General features: G+C 41.6%; 1 protein-coding gene across 1 annotated transcript; it reads right to left on the bottom strand.

Annotated features, from left to right (window-relative positions):
* Positions 1-330: 330 nt before the first annotated feature.
* On the bottom strand, positions 331-10,818 carry Cd40lg (CD40 ligand). Its single transcript, XM_010642571.2, has 5 exons — positions 10,663-10,818; positions 8,682-8,813; positions 5,905-5,959; positions 3,948-4,010; positions 331-970 (listed from the first exon to the last, which is right to left on the bottom strand). Exons 1-5 carry the CDS (start codon positions 10,816-10,818, stop codon positions 594-596), a joined length of 783 nt encoding a protein of 260 aa, XP_010640873.1. The 3' UTR covers positions 331-593.
* Positions 10,819-11,184: the final 366 nt, after the last annotated feature.

Here is an 11,184-nt window from a genome sequence, read left to right as displayed (position 1 = left end):
GAGAGAGAGAGAGAGAGAGAGAGATTGAGAGAATAAGATTGAAAGAGAAATTGAGAATGAATGAATGAATGAGTGTCAGGCGATGTGGGCACAGGATTCTCAGTTCTCCATACTGATCCACTTTCTAGCTCCTGGCCTCTTCTACCAGAGCTACAGGGTCAGCCACGGTTGAACGTGAGCTGAGGCTCCCCGTTCTGACTTTTGCATCTTCACTGGTAAACCAAATACATGATCCACTGAGAGACACTGCACATAAAGAAACAAAACTGAACTTGACTAATTATCTGCTGTTTACTCAGGATTCTATCTGTGCACACTGGCCTTGTCTTCTTACAGGACTCTCCGGATGTCTGCATCAGTGGGTTTGCTGCTTCAGAATACAAGCTCTTATGAGCAGGGTCTGTTGGGGTCTCGCCCACCCTGCAATTCATTTACTACAGCCCTACATGCCTTGGGGTGTATAATAAATAGTTCTCCGCGAGGAGGATCCTAGGGTTATAAATAGGCAGTTCCATGGGGGGGTGGTCTCCACTGCTTTGCTGTTTTGAGAAGACTGCCAGCACCAGCTCAGCCTCAGCCTGGGGGTACACTGTTCAGAGCTTGAGCAAGCCAAAAGAGGTAAAGCCGGTCCCGTGGCTCACTTGGCTTGGATCAGTCACATTGACAAACACCGAAGTACCTGGTTGCAATTCAAATACTCCTCCCAAATGAACGGATTGCTGCCTGCAAGGTTTGGAGGAACCGTGGGCATTTGCCGCCCGGAGTAAGATTCTCTCGGAGCCACTCGTGGATTTCAGGCAGAGGCTGGCTATAAAGGGAGCTTGGCTCGGAGCTTCTCGATTGGAACAGAAGGTGACTTGGGTGTAGATGTAGTAGAGTCCTTGTCTTTTAATGGTCAGCTCTTTCCCATTTTCGAGGGTTACCAGGTTGCTGCTCATGGTGTAATATCCTTTTTCGGCCCACTGTAGCACTGTAACAAAGAGGGGAAAGATGGTGAGGGTTCCCCCCCGGAAGCAGAGCATGGTTCACATCCTAACAGGAAATAGATTTTAAGTTTGGATGCTGGCTCTGTGTAGGAATGAATTCTCAAGGTCCTTGCCAGCCTTCAGAGGCATGGATTACAAATTAGAATGAGCTTTAGGGTCAAACAAAGCCAGGTTCCCAACTGGGCTCCCCTTAGCTCCTCATTGGCAGTGTGGGCTAATATTACAGCATATTTTAGAGACTTGTGAAGATTAAATAAAACAACATCATGATGAGACCCCTCCCTTTACAGTTTTTAAAGCCAATTTGCCCTTGAATTTCAGAAAGGGCAAATGTTTCAAAATTCCTATCATAAATTATGCATACCAAATTCTTAAAACTAAATCCTTGCTGATATTGACACAAACACCTTGCTTGGCTGAATTTTCCTTTCGAGACAGGGTTTGAATAAGTAGCCCAGGCTGGCCTCGAACTCACTTCGATCCTTCTGCCTCAACCTCCCAAGTGCTGTGACTACAGGTGTGCACCACCATGCCTGTCTCACTTGCCTTCAATTTTATAAAGCCAAAGTTGTTGATCTACTTGTCTCAGCTTCAGCTCAGAGAAAAGACTCCATTTCTTCCTACATGGTCATGCTGTTGAGACCTGAACTGCCTCCCACAGCAAGGACTAAAATTAGGCAAGAAAATATGAAAATAAATTGTGTGTGTATTTCATTGTGTTTTGATCTCCCATTGTAGTGGGCGCCACCAACTTGAAAGCACCTGTATTCTTGTGGCTAAACCAGAGTACCCACCAATGGCATGCCATTTTCTCAGCTGAGATGTTGAGTGGGTTCAAAGTAGTGTGTGCACTCGATTTCAAATCTCAGCTCCCACAGAGTGCTAGATTGGCTGACAAGGTTGGGGGTTGGGGAGAAGGGAAAGTATTGATGCATTTGCTTCCTTCACCTTTTAAAAAATTTCCTATTCAGTGGTCTTAGGTCTATTAGGGCACAACATCCTACCTATTAGGATTTATCCTTTAGTAACACATAGGCATCCCAAAGTGCCTCACATCTCTGGGCCTCCCAAACCGCTCCAGAAAGGATGCTTCTTTTATGTTGTTTTTACCTTTGGACCATTTGGCACATTCTCTGTGTTTTAGCCCATTGTGTTTACTTGGTTAATTTCTCTCTTATTGTTAGTCCTGGCTGTAGGATGTAAGTGAAGTTTGCAGCAGTGTGATCAGATTGGAAGAAGAGATTTGGGCTTAGGGTGGGGGATGAATGTTACTATCTCTGCACCTGATCTCCAGCAGACCTCCCACAACATAGATTGTATGATATTGTAGGACCACTATGAATCATGAGCCTTTAGGGATAGTCTGAACTCTGAAAAATATATCTAAGAGCAACGATTTAGGTAGAGGTATACAAAGACCAGTCTTGAGGTGATTCTAGGTTTCTCTATTGCTGTCATTGAATTCAAGAGAAGTGCCTAGATGATCAAGGTGGCATACACCTGTAATCTCAACATTCTAGAAGGCTGAGATAAGAGGATCTCGAGTTTCAGACCAGCTTGGGTAATTTAGCGACTTAATAAGACCCTATCTCAAAATAAAGAATACTAAAAGGGCTGGGGATGCAGAACAGTGTGAAGGCCCTGGGTTTAATCCGAGTAAAGAAAGAGCAGGGGTTGGGGGAGGGAGAAAGAAAAACACTGGGCAGGGTAATATTGTTACGACCTTCTCCCATAAGTGTATTTTCTGAGAAAGGTATGTATAACAGAATTATTAGATGGTATAGCATAACTGGCATTACTGAGGGGCTTTGTGTCACTCTTTTGACATCTAAACCACAGTGAAGTATGCTAAGTAGTGGCACCTTACATTGGCATAGTATAATACTGCAGCGTAACTTTCTTTCACATGCGCTGATTTGATACTGAAAGCTCCCCCATGAAGTAGGTGAGGCAGGAAACTGCTGCATAGTTGTAGGGACTTGTCAAAAGTCACTCTGCAGGTAATCGTCATGGTTCTCGAATCCTAGTATTCAAAAACTGCCTCTCTGCTACTCTTCCAAACCCAGCTCCATATTAGAGCCATGATGCTACACCCACTGAGAAGCCCACAGCACTTCAGGGATGAAGCAGAATCTCCCTTTCTTGGTTTCTGCCTCTGTCTGTTGCATATGTGTGCTGCCCCCCCCGCCCCGCTGTGGTGTTTAGAGGCTCTATTCCGGAGCACTCTGCTGAATTTTCAGACTGCTCTGTTGCTCTTGCATTTGTGTAGACGGGGGATTTTATGCTAGCGTATATGTTTCCATCCATTTATCAGATGCGACACACTCTCCAGCACCAGCTATCACAAGGTACAGATTTGGGAAAAAAAATCTAAGAGCTAAAATGATGGCAGAACGTATATGGAAATAAAATGATTCCGAGTTGAAAAGATCACACAGTCTGTCGTATGTTGTTACTTCATTGGAAAAATCTAATGTCTTGACACCTATTGATCTTAACAGAATGATTTTACCTTTAATTTCCCTGAGGTGGGCCCCAGTGAGGCTGGGGTTAATGACACAGGGATTGACAGGTAACAGAAAAGATCCCTTGAAGCCTATTTACACACAGTGAAGTGGGGCTGGGAGGGCCATGCCCCCAGTCAGGGGGTCACCAGCTGCCATTTCTCTTATGCTGTCAGAATAATGGTCTCCCCACCTAGGAATTCATCACTGAGAATCAGCCATTGAGCGAGAACATAATGAGAACATTGGGATTTCTTCCCATCTCCCTTTGTCCCTCATAGTCCCAACTGTGCATTGCAGTTTACTTTGAAGACAAAAAACAGCATTTGAGAGGTGTGTGGGCATCTTTGTAAATTGGGCCCCTGAGGAAGAGAGATGCCTAATCATTATGCTGTACTGCGTCCATATCTCAGCCTTCCCCCTTGGGTGGTTGACCCTCATATGCTATAGAGCTTACCAGATGCTGTTTTACCACTGGCTTGACTTATGACATGTGCTGCAATTTGAGGATCTTGATCACCTGAAATGAAACCAAAAGCAAACCGTCAGGCCAAGGAGATATAAAACTTCCCATGGAACAAGTTCGTTCAGGTCTACAACTGTGTACCAGAGACTTTCCTAAGGTAGGTTATGTGAAAGGAAGAATGAAATCCTTCCCACTGGAGCAACATTTGGTTTCTTAATATCTGAAATCATTGAATTAGATGTTTTGAGTGATCTCCCCTTCTCCAAATAGGTTTTCAATATGTCACATAGATTGACACAGGCTAAAAATTCCTGTCCTCATTAGGACATCCTGAATCTTGCTTTTAGGAATAACTCTGAGACATTGGGAGTCTTTGTGGGTCCCAACATTTATCTGCACACCTAGTAAGATGTTTACAGAGCCTAATTGGGTCCAGCAACTGGCCAAACGGGTGTGTCTATCTCGAATTGTTTCTCATGTAAAAATTTGCACCTTAACGAAGTGCTCATCTCCTAAGTGAAGAGACCGTGTGTAAGCTTGTATTTTTAAATTATGAGACAGGTGCTGTGCACTTGGCAGGTGCACTGTAAGTGAATCCAAATGCATAACTTGAACACCAGTTTGACTGAGTTTAGGATTTTCCTGACGACTGCTGGGCAGCAGCCACAGGATCTGTTTCCCTCGATTTTTCTGTCCTTAACAGAGAACATAGTACCACTCTACATGACTTTCAGTCATTCTGAGGATGAAAACTTCAAGGGAATCAGATGACCATGTAGCATCTGGACCAATGGTTAAGGTGAGTTCTGAGCACTCTCTTTACCTTAGAAAATAGTATTTATTTGGATGCATTTCTTTGTGTGCAACAGATTTGCACAAGCCATGGCATTACATTCACCATGTTTGTGCTATAATAGTCTCTCCAACACGCTTCCTTTCCTTCCTCCACAGCTCAAGGCACTTCCCGTATTATTGCATTGGTTTCAGGCGTTATATTATAAAGGGAACAGGAGAAAAGTTGGTGTGTCCAGAAAAAGAAGTAACTGGGAGAAGGAAAGTCCTAGAAATGTCATGAGAAGAACAGTGGAAGACCCCGGGCATGGTTAGCCTGGAGAAAGAAAGCCTCAAAGCTCAGAGGTCATGATCGTTGCCTTCAGGATCTGCACAGCTGCTGTGTAAGAGAAGAAGTGTAAATTGATTAGCATGCCTTTAAAGAGCAGAGATGGGTCTTTGCTGATTAGAGATGAAGAACAAAATTTGACTCAAGAGAAGGACAGACATAATCGTGAGTAGTGTAGTAATCTTACTATATTTATCAGAGCTGTTCAAAGACATGCACAGCTGCCTGACAAGGTAGAAGGTTCCTTATCCCTAGACATATTTGATTGGAGGCCAGATGGTCAGTGCCGTTTTAAAGGAGATTTATGTTCTGAGGATTGTGCTGGATTTGAGAACCATCAAGATCTCTCTTTAACCCTAAGATGTTTGGGGTGCTCTGACTCCAAGAACAAAGCAAAGATTAGAATGCTGTGACCCTGTCACTCCTTGATCCCAGAAGGCTTCCTGACCACTATCCTCCATGAAAATTTATTATCTTTGAGCAATGAATATACCATTTTTACCAAATGATGACTTTTCTGCCCTTTCATCCTCTGAAGGTGGTAGCAGATGGTGTGGTTGTTTGGATTAAGGTATCCCGAATATAATGGAATTTTTTTGCACTTAATATTGTCAGCATTAATGGGAACATAGCCTTCCCTATAAATATCAGCATCCAAAGTCTTTCCAAATCACAGGGACCACAGCAGGTATCAAGTAAACAGTTTTCTTCTTGTTTTATTTTCAGGACTAAACGTTCCCTAATTTATCACTTGCTGTTCAATGTGATCAGCCTAAATCTTCCTTCCAATATATAAACATTCATAGAAATTGATGAGTAGCAACGTACCTTTTTGCCTTTCATAGCTGATTTTTTTCCTCTCCTCTTTGGTTTGCATTATATCCTAAAAGAAAAATCATTGTAAGAGGTCATTTTGACAGGATGTCTGTGATGGGGCTTTAGCAGTATCACTCATTTGGCATCCATCCTTACTCTGTTGTCTGTTTCCAGTGAGGATTATCATACAGACTACGATGCTGTCGTTAATTTTATCATACCAATTGGGAGTTCATGGCTCTGACAGATGAGCTGACAGCCCAGAAAGCCCAGGAGAGAATCTGGAAGAAAATCTAAGCCTTATTATCTCCATGCCAGTCCAGAGGCTGTGATACTGACCCTTCCTATGACTCCAACCTCCCTGGCTTTGCCAGATACTGACAAAAAGTGCTCACTGAAGATCTGCTTTTACCCTGGGAACTGGTCTATCGGATATTAATGAACATTAAGCATGATGTGTATCTACTATAATAAAATTGGTCTGAAATCTCATAGGAAAGGTAATCGTAAGTTTGACCTTTGGAGATAAAGCTCAGACTATAAAATCCCCCTCACATAATTTTTTAAAATCTCTTTCAATGGGCTTGAGAGATTTCCTTGCTGATAATTGTCCTGTGTGGCTCATATTTTATTAGAATAATCGCCATTTGGGCAACACAGATCATCTCCCAACGCTGCTGATATTCAAAAGCAAATACAACACTACTTGAAAGATTTCTTTTCCCTTACAAACTGAAAGAATGCTAGAGGTACTTGAAAATAACAGGAACTCTCATCAACATGGGCTGGAAGATGAGAAAGGCTTTCGCTGCCATTTTAAAGGGACTGAATAAAAGGCCCGAAGGGCCTAACTGGCCAGTATTAGGTCACCTAAAGGGCCTGAAACTTAAACCAAGAGACCATATGACCCGGCTCATCTATATTCTGAACACAAGGAAGAAGACAGTAGTATTTTTCACATCTTCTGATAATCAAAGTCTTCTCTTCTTTTCCATGCCTGGAATTAATTGTCTACAAGTTCCTTCCTTTGTTTTCCTCTTCTAAGAGAAGGAATTTCTGTTGTTACTGGTGACTCTTTAGCTGTAGGCTCAGCTCAGTTGCCAGATGTGAGGGTGTAAGTCACAGAACCCCAAGGGGAACCTGAGCCTTGAAACGCTCACATGGGCCGCAGAGCTTCAACTTTCCATTCGAGCTGAAGTGGGGCACTATGAAAATGCAGCGACAGGAAAATGTTTGTGAGATAACAAGTAAACAAATGACTGTTTAGTGTCTTTTCAAAAACTAGAGTGTGATGATTGAGGCTGAGATACTTTTAGGCTACGTGGTTGCATCGGTGTCAAGGCTTGGCCAAGATGAAAATGTGAAGTCAGCAAAGTTTGTCTTTTATAAGCCCAGCTTTGCCTTTTTGTGAACTTTTCCCCAAATATGCTCCCCAGAGCCCTTTTTCTTTTGTTGCTTGGTTTTATACCTCAATTGAAAGACTTTTCAGAGTTTGATTTTCAGTAAATCTGGGATTAGGTATTCCTTTCTAAGTGGAAACTCTATGTGGCAGGTATGGACAGGTTGCTTTTTAACTTGAAAATACTTTGACTCTATCAAAATTATCTCAGGCATTGGTGGGCAGATAACCATAGTGCTGGCTGTTCTATCTGAGGGTGAAGTGGGTTGTAAGTTTTAATGTGAAATCGTGGTATTTAAAATGATCTTAAGCTCCTTACTCCCTTATTAAATTTACACAAAATGGTATATGAAAAAAGAATTCCTGTTGGTTTACTCTAATACCCCCCCCACAAAGAGCTGCCCTCAATGTGGAGCTCCTAGACATGAACTCTAAATGAGCTGAGGTCCAAAGGGATTTGACTCAGTGCTCTGGGAGGGAAATGGGAAATGAGAATACTTGATGTTCTCTCTTGGGAAAGGGAGCCCCTTGACCTCATATCCGTGATGAGCAACTTAAAGGAAAAATTCTAAAAATTCTTGTTTTAGGCACCCATTACATTTCACAGTCATAATTGATTTTTAAACTGGCTTTGCTGGGGGGGAGGTTAGAAGATTTCAGACCTCTGTCTCTGGTCACGACTGACTCCAGAGTGGGCTGGCTGCACGTGCAAGTGCTAGTAAATGTGGCACGGTTTGAGCAGCACTAGGAATGGTCATGGCTCATCCCCTGCACACCTTCTCCACAATGAAAGGGAAAGACCTTGCTTTCTCAGCACCTGAAACTCCATCATTGGCTGAACACTAGAGACTGCATCCGACTTCACGAGTCCCTACCATTCCCAGGACAAGCAATACCTTTGCTTGAGGTCTGCCAGCATGGCAATGGCCAAGAGCTACTGGTCCCTGAGAAATGGGGATTAGACCTTGGCTCCACAGTGGGAAGACATCCAAGTTTGGGTGGGGAAGTAGAAAAATGAAAAAAAAATCTGATGTACTGTATAACTTTGCTCATTGGCACCTGCCTATGTGAGCTAGCGAGCATACAAGCATACGCTCATGAAAATGTATGTTTTCCCCCAAAGACAGCCTTTTTGATTTTATCAAGCAGGAATACACACATTTCCAACTTGCTTTTGCTTTTTAAAAATAAGATTTTGGCTTAATGTTTGTTCTTCTAATATATACATATCCATACCCTGGTATGTACGTTTGCGTATATACACGTGGATAAGTAGGCATATGTGTATATAGTAAATTTTTAAGCTTTCACATTGTTGGATTTCAATTTCCTAACCTAACACATGTGGTAAAACTTTTCAGTGACTTTTACCAATAACGGAGAGCCTTACCTTGACAAAGCCTTCAAACTGGCTTCTGATTTTCTCACAGTTCAGCAAGGATAAAGATTCTTCTCCTTTGTTGCATCTCTGTATTGTCTTCATGAATACAAAATCATCGTGAAGATTCCTTTCATCTTCTATCTATTTTGAAATAACAAGGACATGAGAAATGTCATTGTGAAGAAGAATGCAGCTAATGATGTCGGCCTCCACATTTACTTCTGTGGCACCAATAAGAAAAGGACTTTGAGAGCATAAATAGAAAATGTAATGTTATTATGTGGGATTATTGCTACTTGGTTTTTGCCATTTAAAGAGCTACAAAAGCCAGCAATGGAGATACCATATTATTGCATATTATTGGAAACTCTAGGTAGAAATCACAGCTATTCTAATAAACTTCCATCGAAGAGTGTATATATATTTTAATGCACCATCGCAGCACTATTCTATAATTGCCACATTTCTCATCAGCCTATAAAATAGTCTTTGGCTGAACTAACTTGCGCACTTCAATTTAGTGTACATGATGCAGGGCTTTAGGAAAAGTTCATTTGCATTGTGTGTCCATTAACTCAAATTCTAATTACATCTCTGTCCCTTCTTAACTTCAGTATTTGTGGAAAACATTTGCATTTTAAAGAAGTCACCTTTCATCCCCAAAGTCAATGAGGTATTTTATTTTCTCATATCTTAATAATGATTAAATGGATAGAATTCACTTGTTTCATCCACTAATCCTAGTCCATTTTCTTATGAGTAGATTTTTACGATTCAAAACAAGATCGCATTTGCTGAGGACTTTTGTTGTCATTAAGGACACACCTCGAAGCTATGGTACACTTGAGTCTGCCAGGGTCACCTTTTCCCTTTGGAGGTGAGGCATATTCCAGACATTTTATCAACAGAGCCCATCAGAGCAAACAAACAAGCATCCAGACCCAGAACCCGCTTCTGTCTCAGGAATGAAACCTGAAGTGTGAGTGTCCTAGTAGATCACCTCAACACACACTACCTTGCCTTATACTAGCAGACTTTCATGACCCTAATCCTAGGTCTATATCCCAAGAGAGGACAGCCAAGGATCCCTGAGAAAACAGTCATGTGGATGCTGCCAAGCCACAGTCCAGACTTTTAGGAATAGGCAGATAATTGACCACTTTTCTCTTACTATGATTTGTGTTTTGTCAACACGGCCAGTAACGCCCTTCAGTGGAAATGATCAAATACACAGAAAAAACATAAATCCTGACACTTATTTTTTCCTAAGAAGGCAAAAGCAACTTGCTAAGTTACTCTTCTTTTTTATTCTTGTAAGTCCAAACATTTAAGAATCTAAAAGCACCTTGGATGGGCATTGAGTAGCTTGCAGCTATGGTCAGCACGTGAAGAATTGTGCAGAGAGCACCATTTTTATTTAAAAAATCTGCAAATTCGGAGACTCATCTATGGGTCAACCTGAAGCACTATGAAATTTCAGATCAAACTGGTGCACTTAAATTTCCTCCCTAGGTGGAAATTTAAGAGGAAAATGTTGTCTCTACCTGGGGAAAAATTGTTGAAATTTTAAAGTCAAACTTTAGGAAATAATGATATCTAGTGTCTACCCAGCACTTACTTTGTGCCAGGCACAATTCTAAGCACTGTACAAGACTAGAATCACTTAATCTACAAAATGAGCGCTATTACTAGTCTCATTTTGCAGGTGCGGAAACTGAGGCATAAAAAATGTACAATAACTTGCCCGGGATCACAGAGCTGGTAAGGTCAGAGTCAAGAGCTGAAGCTAGGCAGTGTGACTCCAGATCCCAAGATCTTAATCAGAGACAAGAACGTGAGACTTCACTGACCAGATAACAAATATTCCACAAGACCATTAATCTACTTGAGTTTCTGTCATTCTCCATCATTTGAGCAGAATTAAAATCAACAGATCCACAAATTAGTTAGACTTCCAATTTAGTTAACACAAGGTTGTAGTTGATCTTACCTTGTCTAACCTTCTATGAAGATATACAGCAAAAAATGCAGACCCAATCATCTGGGTGATTAGAAAAACAGTAAGTAAATACATAAAAATTTTCATGCTGACGGGCTGTCCAGTGGCCACGGATCGGGGAGAAGGTTGGCTGTATGTTTCGATCATGCTGGGGTAAAGTTGAAATGGTATCTTCTGACAAAGAAGGTGGCAGAGGCAGCATGAGAAGACTGTCAAATTGGCCACCTTACTCAGGATTAGTTAAGAGCGCACAATCGTCGCAGCCCACACTTCCTGGAAAATGTGCTTCGTAGTCTTCTCTCCCAGCAAAAAAAGTTACGTAAGTTTTTTTTTTTTTTTTTTTTTTTTTTTTAATTATACCCATATCATTCACTTCCAGGCTTTCCCTTTTGTTAGTAAAGAAGAAACAAGTTTCTTATTCCATACATTCATTCTTGCCTTGAAATGTCACAGACTTCTTAACAGACAATGGCAGTATTTTCCTATCACTGTCTAACATCCTGGGTTCACCAG

The sequence above is a fragment of the Fukomys damarensis genome, unplaced genomic scaffold, assembly GCF_012274545.1.
Source record: "Fukomys damarensis isolate Sample0158 unplaced genomic scaffold, DMR_v1.0_HiC HiC_scaffold_39, whole genome shotgun sequence".
Lineage (NCBI taxonomy): Eukaryota > Metazoa > Chordata > Mammalia > Rodentia > Bathyergidae > Fukomys > Fukomys damarensis.
Note: the sequence above shows the minus strand (reverse complement) of the source record. Positions and strands in the feature narration are given on the sequence as shown.

Bases quoted from the DNA above. Each gene is read 5' to 3' on its own strand.
- Cd40lg (XM_010642571.2), bottom strand. From the start codon at position 10,818: ATGATCGAAACATACAGCCAACCTTCTCCCCGATCCGTGGCCACTGGA. The intron at 8,814-10,662 runs GTAAGATCAACT...ATTTCAAAATAG, and splicing joins TTCATAGAAGGTTAGACAAG to ATAGAAGATGAAAGGAATCT. The intron at 4,011-5,904 runs GTACGTTGCTAC...GTTTCATTTCAG, and splicing joins CAGCTATGAAAGGCAAAAAG to GTGATCAAGATCCTCAAATT.